At 34.3% G+C, this 27,465-nt stretch overlaps 1 protein-coding gene across 2 annotated transcripts in view; it reads right to left on the bottom strand.

Moving 5' to 3' along the window:
* The window catches only part of spg (dedicator of cytokinesis spg), an 869,351-nt gene that overhangs the window by 652,842 nt on the left and 189,044 nt on the right, over positions 1-27,465 (bottom strand). For both annotated transcript variants that reach the window (XM_090390789.1, XM_090390790.1), the window contains 3 exons: positions 20,346-20,427; positions 20,192-20,252; positions 4,007-4,072 (listed from right to left, as the gene is read on the bottom strand). In XM_090390789.1, the coding sequence (XP_090246915.1) occupies positions 4,007-4,072; positions 20,192-20,252; positions 20,346-20,427 (209 nt within the window). The remainder of the gene's footprint in view (positions 1-4,006; positions 4,073-20,191; positions 20,253-20,345; positions 20,428-27,465) is intronic.

Here is a 27,465-nt window from a genome sequence, read left to right as displayed (position 1 = left end):
CTGGTTGGCACTTGGTATATTATAGGTAAACGTGCAGTCAACAAAAGCTACCATTCAGGACTGAAAATAATAAGGACAATTTAAAAGGGAGAAAAATTATAAATTATATGAAATACTAGGAAAGAAATATTTAAACAATTAACAATAGAAAAATAATGCTAAATCTTTAATTTTGCATTATTTTTCCATGGCTATGCAAAGCAGGGTGCAGTATAGTACTTCATTCTAGAAGAAAATTAAATTATGCAGTAATACATAATCATATGCTTAAGATTGACATATTTTCTAATATGGAGAATGTTTGCCAAAGTGATATGAACATATAAAATTAATGGCCCATAACATTACCAAAGAATGAAAATGAACATGCTGATTTACTGACACAAAACTGTGGACAAAAAAATAATATACAATAGCAGGATTCACTCACATATTTAATTTAAATCTACAAGTAAATCCCTGACATATCAAGTATAAGCTGTTTATTGTTGTGTAAGGCTTTTAGATGATTAATGGTATAATGGAGGTTGATAAGTTACACAGTTATATAAGACTTCCATTTTTTTTAGGCATGTTGCCCTTGCAATATCATCTATTCTCTTTTCTTTCCAAACATTTTATTATTTCAAACTTATTCCCAATACTGAAGGTTTTTTCTTTTTCATTCACTGCTTGGATTTTTATAACTAAGATGCATATTCATGCACTCCTGATATTGTGTACTTTTCTCTATCAAAAAAAAAAAAAAGTACACACTCGTAAAGAAATGCACATGGTATATACTGGGGGGGGGGGGGGAGATTAGTTGAGATGTGTGTCTGCATTTTATATATTCCTCTGAAGGTCATTAAGTTCAGCCAGCTGGCATTTTTCTCAATGTTACTTAGTAACAAAAAACATAGTAGCCTTGTGAAAAATTGTTTATTAGCTAACATGACTTCACATTTTGGTGATGTCATTCCCCTATTTATCTTTTATGTATGAATAAATTTGTGAATTACAAACATGGGTTATAGGAGAAATTGCAGTATTTGAAGTCTCTTATACAACTATACAACTTAACAGACCTCTATTATGTCAGTAACCATCTAAATTCTTTGCAGAAAAATGATAGCTTTATGATTAACATGTCAAATTACTTGCATGGCTAACATTAATAATAACACATTATTATTAATGTATAATAAAATATAATATTTATAATATAATACAATAAAATTAATAATAACACGTTATTATTAATGTACAATAAATAAAATGTTTTAAATAATGGCTTCACACATGCAAGAGAAAACTGAATAGAATTGTAACTCCTATATATTTCACTCAATATGTCATGAGCTTCATTCAGGAAGAAGACAGAACTGGAACAATATTTAAATTCTGAATACAAGAACAAATTCTGCATTCTCCCTGTTCACTGAAAATTTCACTGAATCTGATATAATCAGTTTATTCTCAAATGTCCAGAGATGAGATTATAATGCTACTTCAAGATATCTTCCCAAATCAGCTATTCAAGATTTGTCTTAGCATGCTTTTTGTAATTTACTCTGAATATGAAATCAGAAAGAAAGTCTGGCTATGGGTTCCCCACTCTTGCTACCCCAACTAGTCATTCTTTGAACAGGCCAGCAATACTCCTTTCAAACGAAGAAAGGAGTATTCTTCATTTGTCTGGTATAACAGAAAAGCTACTCATGTTTTTGGATTACCTCACTAAGACATACATCTAAAGATATGCTTTACCCTTGAACTGGAAGTAGGCAGATCTCATCCATAAACATATATTATGCTTCTATTCTTCATTCATAATGAATACGCAAATAAAGTTCACAGGAAGATAGATGAGCAAAGAGGTATCTGCATACCAAATAACACTTTCCCAAAAGGACATCAGGGAGCTATTAGTGATAATTTAAGTCATCCTAATTATAAGACATAAAATGTGAACTGAAATACATAAAAACCATCATGATAAACAATGGTTACAGTTAGAGATCAGTATATGAAAAAGTTTAGACATTAACAAAGACATGAGGTTATTCAATAAGATGACCACAGCATAAGTTCGGTTACTCTCTGACTAAAAAAAGTTCCTGACAGAACAGACAACATCTTAAGAATTAATAATATCAAAGTTACCTTCAGTCCATTACATAAAATCATACTTATTATAAACAACTTATAAAATCATACATACAGATTATTAAAAAACTGCCATTTCCGCTACCCATAAAACTGAGAGCATAGAAAATTTACCATGTGTTGTATTAGTTGTGTAGGTCAGACAGGCTGTCTGAGAAAAATGTAGCTCTGGAAACAAGTAAAAAGCATTAAAAGCAAATAATTCATATTTTAGTTTTCCAAGCCCAAAAAAGATCACCACAAATCATTCTGATTGAATGAGTAAATAACATCTCCATTCTTCAACATACAGGCTGCAGGTTCAAAATCTCACCATGGCATGAATATTGCTAACTGTCTTTAGCGATAGATGATTCACTATACCTGTGAATATATAGTTTTATTAGCTTTCTGATGGGATTATCATTAAAAAAATTATTTGAACTGAGAAATAAAAAAAAAAGAAAAATGCAAATGCAATATATTTGCTATGAAGGCAATATAATAAAATTCTAAGAAACAGGGTGGTAATGATATGTTCCTCCCCCTTACACAGTGCAATAAATATCAAGCATGATCCTGGATTACATGTGATCAGCTTTAATGAAAAGTGTCAACCTAATGTACATGGGATATGGAAGCACATATGTGCCAAATCATATATGAAGACAAGTTGAAATCATACATGCATGCAGGAACTAAGTGAATGAATAATATGAACCAGAGAATTATGAGAAGCTTTCTCTTTTTTTAGTTGACTAATATTTTGATATTAAAGTACTTCTAAGTTAATTAAATTATCTTGGTTTAGTGCTGAAAAAGGTGATCATAAGACTAGTAAAACTAGCAAAACAGGTACTAATAAATTCATTACTAAATCACTTAAGGAATTGACAACGTACATCTACTCCATAATATAAAATAAGCTTTTTTTGTAACATTTTTGTGTCACGTTTTTTGTCAAGTTATTTGAAACATTTTGAAACTCAGGGCTACCCTTAATGTTGAGTCATCAGAATTCAAGGAGAACAGGCCTACCAGTCCGGAACTCAGGAGGGGATTGGACTTGGACGCTGTATGCGCTGGGGGGGTCTCTCCTTTTCGAGTCTTCAAAATTCGAGTCATCAGAATTCAAGGAGAACCAGCCTACCAGTCTGGAACTGGGGGGGGGGGCCTCCCTTTCGAGTCTTCAAAATTCAAGACATCAGAATTCAAGGAGAACCGGCCTACCTGTCCGGAACTTGGGGGGGGGGGGGTGCCGTAGGTGTCAGAGCCTCCCTAGTAAGAATATAAATTAAATTACACTTTAATAAATATTTCCGATATTTCCGACTTTTAGGAGAACAATAGCTTCATCACTTCATTCTCAGTTACTGTGTTGTAGTGCCAACGTGCATGTGCCTTTTTTTGTAAGTTCCTTTTGAAGATGGCAATGTGATGTTGCTGAAAAATCTGAAATATTTATTCAAGTGTAATTTTATTTATTTTCTTATGTACGTTGTCAATTCCTTAAGTGATTTAGTAATGGATAACCAACGTATAAGCTTGTCTACGGGAAATAATAAATTCATGTAAGCACATACCTTACAATTCCTCTTAAAAATCATAAACAGTAATAACAGATGACAAGAAGAATAGAGCAATGTATGGAAAAACTTTTTGAAATAAGATCAGAGAACATTTATTTACTCCCTGATGTTTTCAATATAATATGACGTATTTATATAACATCTATTAAAAAATATACTTTGAATGCAATTAACAATAACGAAAATTATCTTTAAAAATGTAATAAAAGCACACATATTCAACTTATATAAAAATGAATAACTGGTAAAAAATTATATGAAATAAATCCATGATTTCTATATTACTTTACCTGCACAACCATATGGCCTCCTATAAAGATGAGTAGTAGACTTTTTGGAATCATTTAACATTCGGCCTGAAGATAAAAAAATGAACTCCTATTTCAATTAAATATATTTTTTATGCAAACAAATATGTAAAATTCTATAATTTCAAGATGTATAAAATGAATGAGTGATCACTTTCAGTGCTTCTTAATCAATGAATTAAAGATGTCAAAAAATTATATTCTTGACTTCACATCAGGCCGAATGTTAAATGATTATTTAACATCATATTAAATGATGGGATACTAAGGCAACTGATGTGAAGTCATCAGATTCTATATACAAGTAGCCCAATCATGAAGTGACTTCACATGCAAACTTTGTTTGCTTACACTTGGATAAAGGATATAATTTCTTGGAATATAATTTCTTGGCATCTTTAATTTGTAGTATAACCAAGTGAAAAAACTTTCAACTTTTTAATCAATGACTTATCATAACACAGTAAAACAATATTTCATTAACAGTATTGTGCTTTAAACACTGAGCCATTCTGAAAATTAGAGCATTATCACAATGTGATCACAAAGGCTCATAAATAAGAACAAGTGCGAAACATTCAAGTTAATCTTATGTTCCAATGGGTGAAGTCAAGGGTGGATGGGTTTCACATGTTTATGGAGAAGGATGATACTCTTGAATATCTGAACATTTCTTGCAGCCAAATTTTATATCAGTCAGGATTATTCTGTAGTGCATACATTCGTTCATTCTCAGATTAGTCATTCACTGCAGTGTACATTATGAAAATTATGGATACAACTACACTGTTAGAGTAAAACTTTAGTTTAACATAAACCAAAATATACACTCGACGTTTCGACCTTCACATTAAGGTCATCTTCTGGAATATACAAGTATATTTATATATAAAGAAACAAGCTGCACTACAATCTACATGGAATAATAAAGTTACTGATCAACCATTAAAACTATTTGCTGACCTCTGGTGCTTAAAAAAAAAAAACTCACTACATCAAAGCTAGAGTCCTGTTATTATTATTATCAATTAGGTTATAAAATTAAATTAAGCTGGAGAGTAACATGTTCATACAGAAAATAATAGATAAATAAATAAACGGAAATTAAAATTACTTATATAAGTATACATATAAATTACAACTGGTATGGATAACACGGTAGTTAGTTGTGTCCATAATTTTGATAATGTATTCTGATCACCATGTAAGTATGAAAGAAAGGATTCACTGCAGTGTCTTTTTAGTGTGGTGTGCTTTTACTATCTTATTGCATGTAGGTATCATACTGATTCATGGACATGCAGTATTTAATGTTCTCTTCTTGTTAGATCTGCCAGACTGTCTATAACAGACAAGTTTACACTGGTACTGAAAAGAATAAAGAGTACAACATCTGCATAGAAGAACATAGAAAATATATCTACAATCATTAATATGATTGTAGATGTATCGGGTCTCGTAAACTATACTTTGGATGTGGCTCATAGAATCAAATGGAAAATGACCACCATGATCCATTGCTGCAAATTTAGAAGACAAAGGCTGCATGTTTAGAATCTACAGCTGCTCTCAAAAATTAGCCTTAGCTTAAAAAAAAAAAAAACGTTATATAAAACTTTCAAAAATATGGGAAAATCTAATATTTTGAGATCACAGTTTACACCAGAAACTACCAACAGGTACTCACATAGGTCACACCAGCTAGTCAGGATTCTAGTCTTTCCTTTCGTCTACATCTTTCACATAGCCTTGTGTTGCCTTTATGATGTGTGTGTGTGTGTGTGCGCGTGAATTACAAGTCTCATATTTTACTGCCAGAAAATGTCTCTGTGAATGAGATGAAATATTGGAAGAATTAAAAAGTAATTTTAATCCTTTCTCAGGCTGTTTCATTCCACAAAGCCATTAGTATGAAACCATAAACAGTTCAGCTCTATGCTTACAGGCCCAACTTCTCATCCATCATCATAATAACTCTGTTCTTCTGAATAGCCTTGCATTTATCATTTTTCCCCAATGAATGCAATTCAATAAAAACATTAAGATGGTTAGTTAGATATAATTTGTGGAGTCAACAACTGTTCGAGATAAAAGCTTTAACAAACAATTCTAAATTTCAATCTTTGCATCAAGGTCATCTTTAGAAATATATACATCTATATACACATTGCAGGTCCACACGGTTAGCCTAGTGGCTATGCGTTTCGCAACCATATGCCTTGGGAAGGAGTGTCCTAGGTTCAATTCCCATCAGTGACGTGAGGGGCAGAAGGATCTTCCTCAGCCATAGCCAAGTTAGCCAGTCTTGGGCATGAACAGTAGGGTTTTTCCCCCAGTTTATCCTGAGGTTTTTCATCCAGCAAAGCAGGCAAACCGGCCTCGAGAACTCAACACTATGGACACAGGATACAACAGGGCGTAAGGCTGACCACCTTATCCTGTAAACGGCTTGAGGTTCGATGATTAATAAACCCTCGACACCACAAGGTAAAAGAGAGAAAAAGGAAAATGAGATAAGATACACATTACAGTAACTACCAGCATACTACATCAAGCTACATCACATCAAAAACTACTTAACCTGCTTAGCATGAATACTTGTGGTAAAAAATAAATAAAATATAAAATTAAATTAAATTGAAAGAATAATAGCCATGAATGTTATCTTTTTCAATAGCCATGGCATGGTTCACTGAGAATTTGTACCTCCTGGAGCAACTGTGAATCAAATTTACTAGAATGAGAAGGTACATTTTTGTGATTCAAGCTGCAATCATTTACAATGTCTGGATCCACCCATAAGATGAGTTTTTGCAACTGTTCAAGGATTTCTTTCTAGTAAATTTGATTGACAGTTCCTCCAGGAGGTACAAATTCTTGGTGAACCACACCATGGCTATTGAAAAAGGTAACAATCATGGTTTTTGTTTCGGTAAAGAATTTTTCATTGGCTACTCTGAATTTCGATGTTTCATTTCATACTTAAAAGTCTTATCCCTAATAACATGATCTAAAAAGGCATTTCAGCATGTCCACAGAAATTTTGCAGCAGAGATCGTTTTCATCATTACTGAGATTTTCTGGAACCATCTTTGTACAAATCTTCCAAATTTGTAAAAATCATTTCCACATCTTCAGTGAAAATCTTGTGAACAGTGAAACAGCAGCGCCATACTTGCTCAACACTGTTGTTCATTCTTGTTGTGACAGGCTACCGTACACATTGCTCATCTGCCATGTTTTCTCTCCCCTCCAAAAACATCTTGTACCATTTAAATACTTGAGCACATGATGAATCGTTACCATACGCATGCTTAATTTTATTGAACGTTTCAATAGCATTGTCACAGGTTAACACAAAATTTAATTGCATAATGCTGTTCAAGATTTTGCTTCTCCATTTTCATGATGAATATACCAGACATATACTTACTAAAAGCACAATAACTCGACAGACATTTACTTGTATATTAGGAATCACTAATATACTACATCATCATCAGTTCAGCAGTGCTTGTCATAATAAAAAAAACTAATTACCTTTGTGCCAGACATCATATAAATATGCATTAGAAAAAAGAGCAGTAGAATTTCCTGTTGCATTTGGAAGTTACATTTATTTTCATATTAACATTATCTGATGTTAGTTTGTTTGTTTTTATTCTGTGGAGATCAGTGTCACTTAAGGGATGTACTCCAGGCAATCTGGAGTACCTCCCCAAAATATCTTCAAAAGGCAACAGGAAATATTAATGTCCTGCCTTTTAATAATATATATTTAATATTTTTAATATATGCATTCAATTAGGGAGCCGTACGATAAAGTTGTCTGCAAGGATGGAAAAATAAGAATGCCATGATGGATACATGACATGTAAACTGATGGTAAGGATATTCTGTATGTCTGGACATTTCAATAACTTGAAGTGTCAAAAAGGCAGCTGAAGAAGATGATATGCAACTGAAATGCTCAAGTATGAAGGCAGAAGTTTTGTAGTGGCTACACTGCATAATTCAGTGGGCCTGGTAAGAAGGTCGAATTCAAGAAGATTGTAGTAGAGTTCTTATAGTTTCCATCGAGAAAAATGAGAATAAAACTGAATGCGAGAATTAGAGGAATTTCTCTTCTAAGTGTTCCATGTAAGATTTATGCAAGCATACTCGAAAAGAGGCTAAGAAAAATTGTGGAAAAGAAACAGAGAGAGGAACAAGTTGGATTCAGGCCAAATAGGTTGTCAATATCAGATTTTCACATTATGACAAATAGTTGAGAAATCATGAGAATATGAGAAGATTCTATATTTCAGTTCTGTAGATCTGGAAAAGACTCTTCAAAACACTACAACTATATTGGGTAAATGGAAACATTAAACATAAAAATACACAATCTACATTTAAAGTTGGAAGTCAGCAATACACAGTCTAGATTCAAAATTGGAAGTCAGCACTTAGAATTGAAGAAAATACAAGAAGATGCTTTGATGTAAAATCAGGTGTAAAACAAGGATGCACATTATCTCAAATCTTATTCATCATCCATATGGATCACATTACGAAAGAAAAGTGCCATTAAACCCTATATTAGAATTAGAGATATCAAACTCTTACGCTTTGCTTTATGTAGATGATGATATACTCCAAAACACATCCAGTGCAAGTTCCCCTGGATTTTCAAACTACCCATAAATTGAATAACAGCTGTAACAAATTTGGCATGAAAATTAGCAATAAAAAGACCAAACCTATGAAAGTAAGCAGGAACATAGAAAACTTCAGCTGCATTTTGAATGGAGAGCATATAGAACACAAAAAATATTTCATCTATTTAAGTACAGTTTTTAGTGATGATAGTAAGTTAAATCTGGAAATATACAGATTTAAATTGCAGTCTTTACTAGAAACTTGCAATCTTCACTAAAAACTGTGTTTAAATAGCTGAAACATTTTTCATGTTCTATATGCTCTCCATTCAAAATGCAGCTGAAGTTTTGCATGTTTTCCTGCCTATTTTCATAGGTTTTTCAATAGAATAAGCAAAGCTGTTATTTTAGTGTTATTTGGCTAATAGAAATTAGCCAAATAACACTAAACTAGCAGTAATCAAGGTAGTGTTCAAACTAGTTTTAAGGATCTGAGATTTGGGTTAGAAATAAAACACTTGATCAAAGTTAGAGACCAGAAATAAGAGAGTTCTTTGAAAAATTAGAGGCCTGAACAGGTCACAACAATGACACAATCATATTAAAAATGAAGACATTAGATAGCATCCTTTCTTTTAGTGTTGCACGGTGATCAGCATTCGTTTTAGAAAATTACAGACTTTACAACCGTGTTATAAATAACTATTTTAATTTCCAGACGTTTCGACCTTCATATTAAGATCATCATCTGGAGTATATACAAATATAGAAGGACAAGCTGAGTTACATTTCACACAGTAAGCTAAAGAAACAATGATTTGATCACCAGTTATTCTACTGGCATGACCTCTAGTGGGGAAAAAAACATACAGATAAAATTAAATATTTAGAAACTACGTCAAAACTAAATTTTATTTAAGATAACATGGGAGAAACAATCTTTCATATAGATAGTTTTCTTTTCTTACAGTAACAATATTGTCTTATTTTTAACATGACAATTGTTATATTAGATTTAAGATTCTGGATTATCTACAGTCCTGTTTATAGTTAACTCTTAGGGAGAAAGGTTGAATGAAACAAAATGTAAAACTTGAACGCAGATATTTGGATTATCCTTGAAAAGATTACGGACATATCCTTCAAACCAAGAAAGAAAATCTCAGATCCAAATTTCATAGACTAAAAGATCGATAAAACCAATGGACATATTTCAATTCCTCCACAGTGAACGTTAACAACCAACCAGAAGCAAGAAACAACAGGAGCCACCAATCACCTGCAGGTAACAGTAATGTAGTTAACCTATCCAACCATGCCTTAAACAAAGAAGAACTCTCGCTACTCAGCGAAGGTCTAAATTTTGCCGTACCACCCAGATTAATGAACAAACTGGATTTTATTTGTAATATTGAAAGAGGGGGTAAGATTCATCCCAAATACCATAGCAGAAAAAATACATTTGGAAATCACTAACATTTTAAATATAAATTATAAGAAAACAATAACAAGCAACTTAACGAAACACAAATTAACAGCAGTGAAATCATTAAAATCAATAACTAGAGTTGATAAAGGAAGTGCTACTGTTATTCTAAACCGAACCACATATTTAGAAAAAATGAATCTGCTAGTCTCGGACAATAGTATATACCAACTTATTAACTACGACCCAACCAGTAGAATAAAAAAGAAAACAGAGAAACTACTTAAATCAATTACTATATGGTCCAAAGATACAGTCAAAAACTTATTTCCACAATACGCTCATCCCACGAGAATTTACAGTCTACCAAAGATACGCAAACAAAACACACCACTCCAGCCGATAGTCAAAAGGTATAGACAGCCCGAATTATCACCTAGCCAAGAAATTAGTGACACCGCTCAAGGAGTTAGTAGGTCATTCCCCCCCCCCCCTCCTATATCAGAAACACACAACACTTCATAAACATAATTAAAGACATTACATTAGAAAAAGATGATTTATTAGTCAGTTTTGACATCTCTGCCCTCTTTACGAATGCCCCAATCAATGACACAATCCTTCTTTTACAGAATAAATTCCCTCCAGATATCACGGCGCTCTTGCATGTATTATGTTCTGGTTATTTTGTATGGAAAAACGCTTTCTACCTACAAAAAGAAGGCACAGGATACGTTGACGATGATCTGGCCCCATGGCTGCCAGACACTAGACACTTTTCTTAGCCACCTAAACAAACAACACAAACACATCCAGTTCGTAATTTCCTTCACTGTTTACCAGAAACCGACACATACTGACCAATATACACACAAACTCCTACCACCACCCAACACAAAAACTAGGTGTCATTAATACTCTAAAAATCAGGGCTTTGAAGATCTGCTCCAATGAACAAGTGCTGAAAGACGAATTTAAAGTTATCTGCAATACTTTTCTAAAAAATGGTTACAGCCAAAACACTATTAACAAAATTCTCTACAAGACCTCAATATAAAACAAAGATAAACTAGACTACAATAAAACTATAACCATTCCTTACATTAAAGGGACATCAGATAAAATAAACAGAATACTACAGAAATACAACCACAAAGCACCTTTAAACCTCCTGCAAAATTAAAAAGCTTACTCAGTTCATCCAAAGACCCACTTCCTCTGCTGGCCCACCCTGGAGTACACCATATTTATTGCGCCTGCAATCTACCATATATAGGGAGAAACAGAATGCACTATTCCTATCAGACAAAAGGAACATAAACGACACATTAAATATAATAACTATGGTGAAGCTGGCCTTTCTGATCATGCCTAAACACTTTACATAGAATTGACTGGAAAAGCACCAGTTGTTTACATCATACCAAAACATGGTATGAAGGCAAATTTAAGGAAGCCTGCAAGATTCTTATCAACTACCCCAATCTGAACAATCATGATGGTCTAAAAATCCCAAGCATAGCATATGGAAGGCACATATTCTACCCTTAGGGTATATATATAATATATACCTTAGGGTATATATTATATATATACCCTAAGAGTTAGCCATAAACAGGACTGTAGATAATCCAGAATCTTAAATCTAATATAACAATTGTCATGTAAAAAATAGGACAACATTGTCACTGTAAGAAAACAATCTATATGAAAGAATGTTTCTCCCATGTTAACTAAAATAGAATTTATCTTTGATGTAGTTTCTAAATATTTAATTAATTTTTAATTTTATCTGTATGTTTTGTTTTCCCACTAGAGATCATGCCAGTAGAATAACAGGTGATCAAATCATTGTTTCTTTAGCTTACCGTGTGAAATGTAACTCAGCTTGTCCTTGAATATTTATATATACTCCAGATGATGACCTTAATATGAAGGTCGAAATGTCAGGAAATTAAAATAGTTATTTATAACACGGTTGTAAAGTCCATAATTTCTAAATATATTTCATAATTTTTGCATTCAAGAATGTGTGAGCAGGACTGATCTAAAATGGTGTGGTCACTAAAATAGAATAAAAGAGGATAGGTTAGCAAAACAAATATTTGATGTGAAAAGAGCAGGAAAAAGATCCAGATGAAAGCCATGTTCTAGGTGGATTAATTTAGTCGGAATTATTCATGACTTATTTTTTTTCACGGTATTAACAACACCACAAATGTGTGTTGTGCTCTGATGATGCTGATTTGAAAATCAGCAAAATATTAGCGTTAATAAAACATCCTTGTTAATAAAAGTGTTTGTGGTGTTGTTAATACCATGAAAAAATAAGTCATGAATAACCAGCAATGCCTAAGCTTACCAGTTAGATTAGTCGGAATTAACTTAGAAGAATGAAATGTTAGCTACAACAATATTGGAGTGCTGACATGTAATAAACTAATTTGGAGGTAAATTATTGATAAAAGATTATTAATTAGTAAACTTAATCATGTAGTGCTATCTTAGTAGCCTGAACATCCCTTGAGAGTACATATCAGGAAATTGATGATGATGAAACAAAGAAAACAAAACATTAATTCTTACTAAATAAATACAGAATGTTATATTCAGGCAATAATAGTAAGCAATAATGAAAGGAAGAGTAGAGACAGCATTTAATACTAAATGTGAAAATAAACTTCTTGATTGGAAGACAATTTCAAGTAGAGTTATGTGAGCAAACTTCAAAATGGAAAATGGACAACAAAGTTTATTTGTGCCTACCCACAAAAAGTTCTCCTAAGGAAGAAGTGGCAGAATTTTTAGAGTAATTAAAGCAGGCAGCTGAGCAAGAAAATGGAAAAAGTGGTCCTTGTTGAAGAGCTAAACAGCAGATAGGAAATGAATCAAACTAGGCATGTAGGAACGTTTTGGGAAACTTTAGAGAAAAGGGCAAAGCTAATAATTACTATTATTATTATTCGGACACCTCCATGGAGTCCTAAGCCTCATCATGGGAAGCCCAAACTATTAACACAATATGCATCATGCCTCTCATTGAAACCATTAACAGACCAATGAAAATAAGCTGATTCAGGCAACCCATTCCAATCACTCACCACTCTTCAAGTGAAAAATCTAGTTATTATGCCTTTGCTAACTACACTCTTACTCAATTTACAAGGATGACCTCTTGTTCTGTCCCCTCTAGCCTAGTGCTGAAACATTTTCTCTGCATCAATCCTATTAAATCTTTTAAGTAACTTTAATGTTTCTATCATATTCCCCCTCCCCTTTTTTCGCCTATCAATGAACTTTTGCAATCCTCATAAGGAGCATCCACAAATCACTCACCATTTTGGTCACTTGCCTCTGGATCCTCTCCACCACTTAATCATCCTCAAACCCAAGTGTCCAGACATGAACACAGTAATCCGAATAGGGTCATATCAAAGCAATATATGACATGCACCACCACCTATGGTCATCTTAAACAGAACTACTATCTCTTTCAGAACCCCAAATGGCAACCTCAACAGCAAATGTACCTCAACTGTCCAAATTACACATCACACAGCTCTTTCCACCACAAGGGGGGGGGGGGGGGCACTTATGCATTATGCATTCATTAGAACCGACATACCATGCCAGAGACTACAAATCCTTGAATCCCAATGTTTGATCTACTTTGATTCAAAATTTCTCTACCAAATCAACCTGCCCTTTTCATATGCTCCCTCTACTACTCTCCAAATTCTGTCAACCACTCTGACCTCTTCAACTTACCTCTCTCTAAAGCTCTATCTTCTGCAGTCTAAATATCCCAATAGGATCATCCTTCTTGGGTACTTCAATGTCCATAACTCATATTGGCTCCTCTTCTCCAGTTTTACTGATTAAGCAGGCAGGGATGCTGAAGTGTTTGCCATCAGCGATCTATCTCTGATCATCACTCTTCCTAGCCCAATCCCCTCCAATTTGTCAACACACTTGACTTCTTCCTAACAAGCTCCCCCTCCAGGTATATTGTGGTTGGTGGTCCTTCTCTTGGAAACTTGGTCCACAAGCCTCATACAGTCTCCTCTATTACAGAACAACTTATACCCACCAGTCCACAGTCTCATGTCCTTTGGCACTACAATGGGTGCCAAGTGGAAGGACCTCTGCAACTTCTATTCTTCCCAAAGTCTGATTGCTTCAGTTCTTCTGATCCAAACACCTACTCGGACTGAATAACAGAAATCACCCTCACAGGAATGAAGGCTTTCATCCCTTATTCCACTCCAAATTCTCAGACATCATCCAAGCCTTGGGTTTCAAAAAAAAAAAAGTATGCCAATGCTATAAAAGAAAAAAATCTCTGCTTACCACAATTGGCTCAAGATCAAAACTCCAGCTGCCCTCTCTGCCTATACCACAGCTCACAACAGTTGCAAAAGAATCATCACCAAGTCGAGTCAGAATTTGAAAGGGCCAAATGATGAAAATTTGCCTCTTACCAAAATGGCAGTTGCTCCTTCTGGTCACTTTTAAAGGTCATTGGGTGCAACTTATGCCCATAGGTTTCCACCATTCTCACATTCCAATGATACTGCAGTCACCTTACCAAAAGACAAGGCCAACTTACTGGCATCACTCTCTTCTCTTCCAATTCCTGCATTGATGACCTGCACAAAGTTCCCTCCACTCCACAAAGAAGGAGATATGAAGGCTTCCTTAATATCTTCCATAGTCTTCTGACTAAAAGAAATCTCAAGAATCCTTAATAACCTGAACACAAACAAGCAAACAAAACAAAACAAAAAAAAAAAAAACAGAACTAACACCTATCCTGTATCACCTCTTCAATCTATCCTATTCAACATGGAAACAGATCAACATCCAGCCCATCCCAAAGAAAGGTAATAAAAGTCAACCAACAAACTACCATCCAATTGAACTCACTTCTGTTCTCTCAAAAATTATGGAAAAGGTCATCAACAACCAACTCTTGAACCACCTAGAGACATATCAACTAATTAGTGAACAGCAATATGAATTCCCACTTGCAATCTACAGCTGATCTTGCTTTCGCCACTCACCTATGGACTCAGGCCATTGAGAAATTTGGAGAAACTCACGTGGTTGCCCTCGACATTTCAAAGGCATTTGATCAGGTTTGGCACAGGGGCCTACTCACCAAACTGCTGTCCTATGGTATGCCTTCCTCACTCTGCAACTGGATTGCTTTCTCACTGGTTGCTCACTATATGTCATGGTGGACAGTTTACTCTCCTCAGATTTCCCCACCAATGCAGAAGTACCTCAGGGTTCTGTTCTTTCACTCATTCTCTTCCTCTTGTATATAAATGATCTGCTCTCACAGACTTCCAATCCTATCCATAGCTTTGCTGATGACAGTACACGCCAATCCTCCATTTGACAAACCTTATAGTGCTCAAGTATTAGAATTCTCAAGATCTAAGATGACCAGGGACCTGAATTCAGATCTCCTAACTATATCCCTGTGGGCAAGGACAATCTTGTAAACTTCAGTGCCACCAAAACTCAGTTCCATCTGATCTCTCACAAAAAAGAGCTAGCATCCCTTCCCCTTACCTTCAGTGATACTGAGATATCCAAACAGAATCAGATTTCTCTTCTTGGATTGACTTGCACCTGTGATCTCTCCTGGCACAACCATATTTCAACTATAGCTTCTGAAGCTGCCAAAAAACTTGGACTTTTTCACACAAGACACTACTTCACACCTTCACAGCTGCTAACACTATACTAAGCTCAAATCCACCGAGCCATGAAATATTGCTCCCATATTTGGGATGGTGCACCAAAATCCTCTCTAAGATTGCTCAATTCTATCCCAAAGAGGCAATCCAGCTAATTAATGATCACTCTCTCACAGACCCACTTCAATTCCTCTCTCATAGACATTCAGTTTCTGATTTGGGCTTCTTCTACAGATACTATCATGGATAGTGCTCTGTTGAATTGACCACTATTATTCCTCCACTCCCCTCCAAAATCATTAAAACAAGAGCCACTGCTAACCAAGTTTTAAGATGGACTATAAAAGGGCATCTTAAAACTCACCGAACCAACTTCACTCCCTCCTCTTTTATTCCATTTACTTCTGTCCTTTGGAACAATCTCCCCAACTCTACATTCCCCAAAGATTACAACCCTCAGCTGTTCAAGCAAAATGTGAGAAGACTCCTCTAACTCTCTCTCTCACTTGCACACGAGTAATACAAAATTTCTTTTTTTTATCATTACCTAATATCTCTATTTTTATCATTACTGTTTTACTAAGCAAAATTAAACCAAGTGGATAATACTAAATCCATTAAGCGTAATCTATCCTACAAGTACAAATTCTCTATGCTATTAAAGGAGCTCCATCCAATCAACATACCACACACCATTGTCTGCATATTGAATTATTGCAATATCTGATGTTTTAGCTTTCTCACATGAGCTGAAAAAGGAAATGTTCTCACAATCTTGCATCTTTTGCTCTTCTTTAGATCTCATTCAATGATTCTTTCATATCTTCTTTCAAGACATAATGGATTATAAAAATAAAAAATATTAAAATTTATAAAAAAAAATATCCAAAATAAAGAAAAGAAATATATAAGAAAAGAAAATTAAACATAAATCAGTAATTTCTTTACTGCTATTTTTATTATTTCCTATATAGAGTGAAATAATGAATAAATGAATTTAGGAATGCTACAAAACATGAACAGAATGTTAAAGTATCGTATTTTTCAGACCATAAGATGCACCTTTTTACATAGAAAAATTGACTGAAAAGTGGGGTGCGTCTTATGGTCCGAAGGTAACATTAAAATACGAATCTTTACACTGTACCGAAGCTGTTAGCGAAGTACAATTACTAGCACAATATGTTAATAAAATTAGAAGTATGCTGAAGGTAGGTACCTAAGTTATCTCGCTGCACGTGGGTGAATTAGAGCATCAATAGTCATTAGTGGGTAAACATATGCACTTTTGTATGGTTCATTTGAATTATTTTTTATAAGTCGTTAAAATTTTTATCTTAAAATTAGCAGAAATGAGTGTCGAACAAAAAAGACTTTCATATAATGTGAGTTATAAATTAAATGTGATAAATTATGCAAAACAATATGGAAACAGAGCAGAAGAAAGACACCACCAACAGAAAAACGGGTTCGTGAGTGGAGAAAACAAGAGGAACAATTAAAACTGCTATGTAAACACAAGAAAACATTCCGTTCGGACCTAGAAAAATGGCCAGAATTAGAAGTACAAATGAAAAATTGGGTAGCAAATCATCGAAACATCTGTTTCTACGAAAATGATAATTTTTGAAGTGAAACGATGGGCAACTGCTAATGGAATTTTAGATTTTACCGGATCACCGTCTTGGTGCTGTAGATTTATGAAAAGACACGGGTTATACATGCGTATAAAAACCACTCTAGCCCAAAAAATACTGGCTGACTATGAAGCTAAAATTATATAATTCCATAGATTTGTCATATCAGCGAGAAGGAAATTTAACTTTGAGGCTAATCAAATTGCGAACATGAATGAAGTACCTCTAACTTTTGATGTTCCTTCAAATCGAACAGTAGATTCAAAAGGCACCAAATAAATAGTGATCAAAACAACAGATCACGAAAAAACTCACTATACTGTAGTTTTAGCTTGTTGCGCGGATGGAAGAAAACCACCCCCGTGTTAATCTTCAAGAGAAAAACGTTACCGAGAGATGAAATTCCTCGTGGCGTTATTATCCACATTCGAGATAGAGGCTGGATGGACGAAACAGGAATGAAATTATGGATACAAAAGATATGGGCAAAACGTCCAGATGCGTTGTTTAAAAAGCCTGTGAAGTTAGTGTGGGATCAATTCAGAGCGCAAAAAACAGAATCAACCAAGAAGCTTCTAAAAGAAATGAATAGAGAATTAGCTGTCATTCCTGGAGGCCTTACAAGTCAATTACAACCCTTGGATGGATCTATTAATAAACCATTCAAAAATAAATTTTATGAGGGAAAAGTTGAACAAATGAATGGCAAAGCCAAATCACAATGTTACAGCAACAAGACGTACATACAATTTCAGAAGTATGTACCTGGGTGAAAAATTCATGGGAAGCTGTGAAAGAAGAGACGATTATAAAGTCATTTAAGAAATGCAGGATAAGTAATGCAATGGATGGTACCGAAGATGACGCAGTTTTTGAAGGGAGTGACAACAGTAGTTCAGACGAAAGTAATACGAATGGTGACATTAACGAGACCAGTGATAGTACCAAGAGTGAAGATGAACTGAATATTGCTAATACAAATGATTGTAACAATAAATAAAAATTAAGTAATAATTTGTAAATATCTTTATATAATAAAATTTTTGTTTCTAAAAATCGTCTCATAAATTTGGGGTGCATTTTATCGTCCGAAAAATACAGTAAGTGTCACGGCTCACAAGTGTAAAAAAATTATAATTTATTCAAAAACTTCAATATATTTCATCCAACGTTACATGGATGTCATCAAGGAGATAGACTGTTAACTGCAATCAAAAGATGAATCAAAATAATGAGTCATAAATCATGCGTATATTAGCTTGTCTCTCGGTTGCAGCTGAAGTATATGATATTACACTATTAGAGTTCAGAGGAACAATTGTAATAAGTTATGTAGATTAAAGGGAGGGGGAGGGATAGGAACAATTAATAGTGATCACTTCCCAAAACTTGTATACTAGCATGTACAGTTGACCTTGAAAATGCAGGTTTGAACTGCACAGATCCACTTATATGCGGAATTTTTTTTCAATAAATATACTGAAAAAGTTTTTGAAGATTTGTGACAATTTGAAAAACTAACAGACAAACCTCATAGCCTAGAAATATTGAAAAAATTAAGAAAGATTATAGTATGTTATGAATTCATAAAATATACATAGATATTAGTGTATTTTATCATTTACTATCATAAAATATACACAGATCTATTATAAAAAATTAAGATTTATCAAAACTTATACACACAAACTTACAGAACCGTATATGGTGTCATTTAAAGTCGAGAGAAATGTAAACAAATGTAAAGATGCAGTATTAAATCATCACTGCATAAAACTGTTATTAATTAATTAGTTCTTTATTTAATTAATTATAATAAAATACAAATTTTATAACGATTCATTCATTAGTGTATAGGCCAGGCTATCATGAAGCAATCATATCGATTACACTAGAGTACCATAAAGCAATCATACTGCTGATTCCTTGTTATCAATGTACAAATTGTTATAACTATAAATAAATATGAATTTCTTTTTCATATTATCTTTTCATTTTTGATGTCTAGTGTTAGTAATACATCTACAATGTTTTTTTTATTTATATAAGACAATATTGATGCAAGTAATGATAGACAGACCATGTAAACTTACAATACCGATAAATACAGTACAGTACAGTACTGTAAATGTATTTTCTGTTCCTTATGATTTTCTTTAATAACGTTTTCTTTTCTCTAGCTTACTTTATTGTAAGAATAATAGTATATGATACATACATCTACTCTATACTATAAAATGATAAGCTAAAATTGGCAACGGATGTGATGTTGGCTTGAAACGGATGTAGGCTGTAACCATTTTTGTGTAACGTTTTTGTCGAGTTATTTGAAATGTTTTGAAAATCAGGGGCTACCCTGAGAGTCGAGTCTTCAAAATTCAAGGAGAACTGGCCTACCAGTCCAGAACACGGGGGGGCATAGGCGGATCCCCTAGTACCATATAAAATGTGTTAATAGACTGTTTATGTTATCGGTAAGGTTTCCAAGTCAACAGTAGGCTATTAGTAGTTAAGCTAGTTTTAGGGAGTCAAAAGGTATACACAGATTTTCGAACAATGTGGAGAGGTGGACCCCTAAACTCCAACATTGTTCAAAGATCAGCCGCAATCTGAATTTGCATGCTAGAATGCCTATTATATCAAATATTTGCTTTCTAAGACATTGTTAAAAAGAAAATATTCATGAAAACTATTTTATTCTGTTAATTTTGCAGAGCAGTGTATAATATTACACAAAAAAAAATTTTGTGACTTACCAGTTCTAATAACATGAGCAACTATATACAAGTCTTTATTTAAATCTGCATTCCCTAAGTCCTAAAATAAAAATAAATAAATAAATAAATTATTAATATCGTAATAAACTTTGCATTAAAAATATAATTATGCATTTTTAATTTTCATACTTACTGTAAAAACTGTACAATGATTATGAAGCTTTTCCATAAACTGAGACATTCCTGACTTTGCAATTTTGACTAGAAATCTCTCACTAAAAAAAAAAAAAAGAGAAAAAAGGGTATAAGACAGGGAAAGGAAGAAAAAAAAATGGGATTTAATTGGAAAACAAATATTAAAAAATAAATAAATAAGAAAACATAATTATCATCATCAGATCTTAATCAGAAGAATCGTCACATGAATCATGTTCTAACTAAATTACATCTGTTATACCGTGTCCTGAACTAATCTGCTAGCTCCATACTCACTATTGTTCAGCCACGAATCCCTCTCATTCATCATCATAATCCTTTAATGAAAATATTATATCAGATATTTTACTTCTTACACTATGAATAAATCTCCTCTATATCAATCCAATGCAATCTCTATCTTTTGCTACAATCATATCACTTTTTCCCCTTTCCTATCCTTCAAACTAAGCAAATCACATTCTTTCACCTTATATCGATAACAAATCAACATTTCGAAGGTTTGACATTACCTTAATTCCTAGTCTCCAGACATGATTTCCTCATTAGTTTGAAAAACTAAACGGCCAAATTCTGGCATAATCGATCCAAAAGTAGTCTAATTAATGTCTTTTACAGTAAAATAATACCCTTCCTTCTTGACCTGTCAATGTCCTCATCACAGCAGTGTGATGTATTATTGTAATAAAAAATAATTGAAACTATTTACAGGTTGCAATAATTATTTAATTAAATAATTATTATAACATATAAACCCAGTGTCAGTTTGTTTTTTTCTTATTACATTACTTTTTTGGTCGAAAAAAAATCAACATACAGGTAACCCTCGTATAACGCAGATGTTAAGTTCCATAGAAATGCAGTGTTATATAAATCACATTAGACGAGACTTAGATCACATAGAAAAAGTAGAGTTAGGTTCCAAAACCTTTTTTTTTTAAATTATATAAACAACAATGACATATCCAACAAAAACAATATTTTTATTTAATTCAGGTAATTCATGTAAGTTAAGAAAACATAAACTATGAGACAAATATGTAGTAAAAAATTATAAAAATTACAAATTGTACATAAATTTCATCGCACATAATGCATAAATGTTTTAGAAACAATAAAATAAAGCTCTTATTTTAATCATCATCACTGTCTTCAGAAATAACATTTTGTAGATGTTCTTTAAGTGGCTGGAGGTAGTCACATCTAGAAATCCCTTGGACATCATTTGTATAATTCTTATTGCATACTTCGGCTGGTTTAGTCATCAAGAAGTCAGTAATAAGACTTCCCTTTCCACTATGCCGCAATTTTTTATTAAGTTCATAATACAGCGCTAAACAAACATCCAACTGTCCCATGAATTTTCCCGAGCACTCCATGAGGGATCATTATCAGTAAAATAACTTCCTAACTTTCTTGCCAAGTCCAATCCTTCTGCTAATTTCTTTAAACTTAATTCTTGAACGGATTCATCACAGTCAAAATCTTCAGCAGAACTTTCCCTACCATTTGATTCGACGGCATCTATTAATTGTACCAGTTCCTCCTCATTTAAATCTGTTTCTTCATCAATTAATTCACTAATTTCGTTTTCAACCATATCGCAAAAGTCCTCTCCTCCAAAAATGTGCGAGATGTTTATTATACGACATAGCTCGGCATCCACTGGAGGTACGAAATTTTGATCCAGAATGGCTTCAAGCCATATTTTTTTCCAGCAAGCATTCAGCGCAGAGGGTTGTAATTCCTTAATGGACAGAGAAATAATTTTTACACAATTCAACATTGAAAACTCTTCCACGTTTGAGGCATTGTCTTGTTTGGATTAGATTCCATTTTTTCCAAAATTAATTGAAATGTTCGCTGAATATAATACGACTTAAATGTTGATATTATTCCTTGGTCGAGTGGTTGAATAAGTGAAGTAGTATTAGGCGGCAAAAAAGTTATTTTAATATTCGGATGGCTTAAATTTGTTGGGTGGCCTGGTGCATTATCTAAAATTAGTAGAATAGTCCATATTCTTTTTCTTTGTGTAACTTTCTACATCGGGTACAAAACACTTGAAAAACCAATTTTCAAACATGCTAGCTGTAACCCATGCCTTTTTGTTGGCCCGCCAATAAACAAGTAGGATGAACTTGTTGAGCCCTTTCATCGCACGAGGATTTGCAGATCGGTTAATAAACATTGGTTTTGTCATGTAATCACCTGACGCATTACTACAAAACAGTAGAGTAATTCTATCTTTGGAAACTTTGAATCCAGGAGCTGATCTTTCATTTTTCGAAATATAGGTGCGAAATTTTGAGAGATTTACAGGTGATATCCTTTTATACGCTTATAAATTATTCAAGTTTTTTTTTTTAATTGTTACAATACGTACAAGCTGAATTTTGTTTTACACAAGACAGTAGCTATAAAGACGTGCATATGATTAGTGCAATATTGACAAAAGATCGCCGACCCAAAGACAAAAGCAACCGACAAGTGTTGAGTTGAAATGCTAATTCTCTTCAATCGAATTCCATAACATCTGAAACTGTCATAACAACATTCACTATTAGTTTTAACACATTCACAACAGGGTGTCATTTATCATTCCAATGGAATTTCTCATTACTGACTGGCTCAACTCACACAAACTCTTGGTAGACGAACTCACACATTCATTATATAGCATGTTTCAATTCTTGGTAGTCTTTTATTTTAAGTTAGCCTTTGTGATCTGTCATAATGAAATCGAGAATTTCAAATGCAATAAAACAAACATTTATTTCATAAATTGAAAAATTGGACAATAGTTTTTAGTTAGATACTGTGTTTTGGTGCAACATATGGTTTTGCTTAAGTCTATACAGCATAGTTTCTGTGAGATGGGACATGTGATTTATTAGTTAGCACCGTTTTTATTCCATCTGTCTCTAATTGCACTATTTGTTGAGAATGACTCTAAAGCCTCTGTACAGTACTTATTCAGTGATACAATAAAACTAAATTCGATACTTAGAACTACTTGCACTATACAGGCAGACACAAATTTAATGAAGATAAAATTTGATTTTTAAGTCTCGCGGTGAAAAATATGAAAAAAATAAATAAATAAAGGGCTACTAGAAATTGTATACCACGTTGTATCGAAACTGCATTGAACAAGGGATACTACAATTTGTAGACCGCATTGTACTGCATTATACGAGGATTACCTGTACTCGTCGTGATGTATTATTCTATTACTAAGAGAATCAAATAGACATATTTGAAAAAGAATAAATAATGGATAACTTATGTAATGGAAAAAAAAATACTTATCAGAAAAAGTTTATCTAGGTATTATAGGCATCTTCAGTATGAAATTAATTGCAACATAAGCACAAGCAAACATAACAAAATTCAACAATGCAGATATTGCAGATCATGAGTCTGTATAGAGAATCATGGTCTGTATATATTTGTATATTATGGAACATTTTGAGCAAAATCTTTTACCATCTGCAGATGTCTAGTTGTGGCTTGAAAAGGCTCTGTATCCAAACTCCAAGACAGCATTTGCGAGATAAAGGCCATTCGTCTTGAAATGCAGTTTATATTAGAAAAAATATAACTGCAATATGTCCTTTTTAAATCTCCTCATTCATCTCAGTTCATAAAATTTTGAAAGGAAACACACCGCTGCTACAATCATGTTCAACTTTATCACACTTGTCAAAAATATTGCACAGTCAGAACTCTTATCCATCAAACTCACTCTTTTTTGCTCTAATGATCTCTGTATCAAGAAATACAGGGTGTTTCAAAAGGATATATATATAGCTTTGAAGGAGAAAGAATAACTTGGAAGACTTACAAAAGCTGAGTGAGTGTCATAATGTAGTGAAACATCAATTTTTGGTCACATAACTTTATTAACAAATGAGAACACTAGATGGTGTGATATGTCAAACAATTGGAAAATGGCAAAACTGATGGTGCAGAGCAAGCACATTGTGTGTTTTGGTTTGTGAAAAAAGTCTGCCACACAATTTTAGAGGAATTTCACATGCAATCCATTCCCATTTGTTCCAACTTATGTGATCATTTTCTATGCAGTATTCTGTTAAATGCCTTTGCAAAGTCCAGCAGCATCATGGTGTAGCCATTTCCTTTATCCAGTTCTGCTGTCACCTTATTATAAAATGCAAATAAATTATTGAGGAAGGACCGACCTTTTACAACATCATGCTACCCCCTATAAAGTATCATATTCCTATCCACCCAATACTGAATTTCACTTTTAACCAACTTTTCCAATACTTTAACCACCACTCCAGAGAAACTAATTGGTATGTAATTTGCTACTTCTGTCTTGGAGCCACGTTTATGTGATGGAACTATCTTATTCTCTTTCCACTCTGCTGGAACCTTGCCAGAGACTTAGAGTAAACAATTTCGTTAGAGGTACTGCCAGTTCACTTGCACATTCTTGTAGCACACGAGCAGGCATACTGTCCAGGCCCACTGCTGCATTCACATTGATATTTTTCAATATATTGAGCATCTCCAGTTTATCAACCTCAATGCTCACATCAGACTCTGCCACCTCAGTAACTGCAAAGTTACCACCTGGATGATATACCCTTACAAAGTGATCACTTACTAACTGAACTAGAGCTTCCATAGCTCAGTTGGTATAGATGAAACCTTCGGTTGGAAAGACCTGGGTTCAATTCCCATCTGTGATGCGAGGAACCTTTATCTGGTCTGTTTCAATGAAGGGTAAGATAGCTGGTCTCATACGGAGGTAAGTGGTTTTTTTCACCCCGAAACTTGGATTTTTCATCCCCTAGAAAAGGCAAACCGGCCTCGTGAACACACACACAGATTACAGTCAGGAATACTTAAGAAAACATCTCTCCCAGTCATAGGCCTGATTCATCAGCTATGCCAGTCCTGAGCTCGGATAAAATAGGAGGGGGGGGGTGCCATATCTACCCATAAAAGGAGCTCACAGCCATTGTATCATCATAATGCTAAATAATAAGTAACTGAACAATTTCTTCTGTTTCTGTCACTTTCCTATTATCTTTCCATAATCACGCTTTCTCTTTCTTACTACTACGTAGAGAAAAAAACTCTTTTGGATTTACTTTGGCCTGCTTAGCTAATTTTTCTCTCAAAATCTGATTTAGTCTTCCTTAGCATACTAGTTACCCTTCTTGCTTGTGCTTTATACTACTCATGGGTGTGCTGATCACCTTGCTGAGGCATCTCAACAATGCTTCGCTGCACTGCTTTTGGTCTTGTTTAATTTACAGCTGAATACTGCACACCCATATGGCTGAACAGCGCCCATGTGTATTTGGTTGATGCTCAGCTTAACACCACTATGCGCCTTATTTCTGGAACTGTAAAATCAACCCCAACCTACTGACTCCCAGTGCTAAGCAACATCTCGCCTCCACACATCCGCAGATCCAACTTTCTTTTACATGAATACAGCAAAATCATGGAAATCCAAAATCTTCCAATCCATGAAGACATCCCACCCCTAGAAATAAATAGGCTAAAGTCAAGGCGCCCTCCAATCTTAACAGCAAAAAATCTTGTAGAGACAAGTTTCAACATGAAGGAGAAGTGAAAAGAGTCTTGGTGTAACACTTCAACAGGGATCTTCCATAAATTAGTGGACCAACACAGATACCTTCGGGTTTTGACCTACCTTGGAAAACTTGAATCCACACCAACCATGGCAGATTTGCAGACCACCTTTACAAATGGGGCATGATTGCCTCACACAGGTGAGACTGTGGATCATCCGGCCAGACAATTAATCATATTATAGCAGAATGTGTCCTACGTGCATACAGTGGAAACCTGTCAGACTTCATCCATGCTACACCAAGTGCAGTCGACTGGATAATCAACCTAGACATTCAGTTGTAGCCTATTCTTGATTTTTGAGTGTCTCTTTTATGATTGTATTATGTCTTATTATTGTACATATGTCTATTACTATGTCCATATACAGGGTGTTCGGGATAAATTTGACATATTTATAATTAATTATATTTTTCCGTAAGTTACATGTATTAACACACACTTCTCTTCATTTAAAAGTTTGGACCCTTCTTCATTCATATACAAGATGTCAGAAAGGATGGATAGCTGGAACCCACCTGAATCATGGAAGAGAATAACTTGTATCATGATGATTCGTGCCCGCCATCAAAATAAGGATATTACGACTGCTGCCCAATGCTCCCTGAATACAGTAAAAACAATCAGGCATGAACTAGAGACTTGCAATGGTGACTACGAGGATGTAGCAAGAAGAAAGATCCCTAGCAGACGATCTGATTGCGTTCGTACAGCAGAATTCCTCGCAAATCTGCAGGAACAGGTGTTGAAGAACCCTGGCATTGGAATTCGGGCTTTGTTCGTGGAGTTGCTAACTGTAGTCAAGCCCTGGATAACAAGGGTAGCCAATGGTAGGCCGTATGTATGGCAGCAGGATTCGGCCCCTTGCCACACCTCTGGGAAAGGTCAAAAATGGTTGTCTGAAAATTTCTACGACTTCACCAGTCCAAATGTTTGGCCTCCAAACTCCCCAGACCTTAACCCCATGGATTATTTTGTATGGGGCGCAGTTGAAAAAGACACCAATCGCACTTCCAGTAATACAAAAGCCCAGTTAATGGATAAAATTAAAACAGTTTTTGCGGCCCTTCCCAGGGAGACTGTAGCATCAGCTTGTTCGAGGTTCCGAAGCAGAATTGAAGCTGTGATCGATGCTAATGGTGGTTATTTTGAGTAAATCTTGTTGATAGTATTGTAATAACTCTGCCTGTAATGTTTTTTTGTCAATTCATTAAATTTAATAGATACAAAGAAGATTTTCTTTTTCCTTACGAAACTGTCAAATTTATCCCGAACACCCTGTATATATTAAGGATTAATGTAATGTAACTTTTCATGTGTGAGCCATAGGCTAAATAAATAAATAAATCATAATGCTTTTTTTTTTTTCATCTCCTGCTTTATATTGTTAGCAATCCACTTAATCCCTTCTTGGTTTATCCTCCTAACCCCTGGGTATACACTCTGATACTGCCTCACTC

Source organism: Typopeltis vanoorti, chromosome 3 (assembly GCF_054136105.1).
Source record: "Typopeltis vanoorti isolate ZY-2024b chromosome 3, IOZ_Tvanoo_1.0, whole genome shotgun sequence".
NCBI lineage: Eukaryota > Metazoa > Arthropoda > Arachnida > Uropygi > Thelyphonidae > Typopeltis > Typopeltis vanoorti.
The sequence above is the reverse complement of the archived record's forward strand: the minus strand, read 5'-3'. Positions and strand labels throughout refer to the sequence as shown.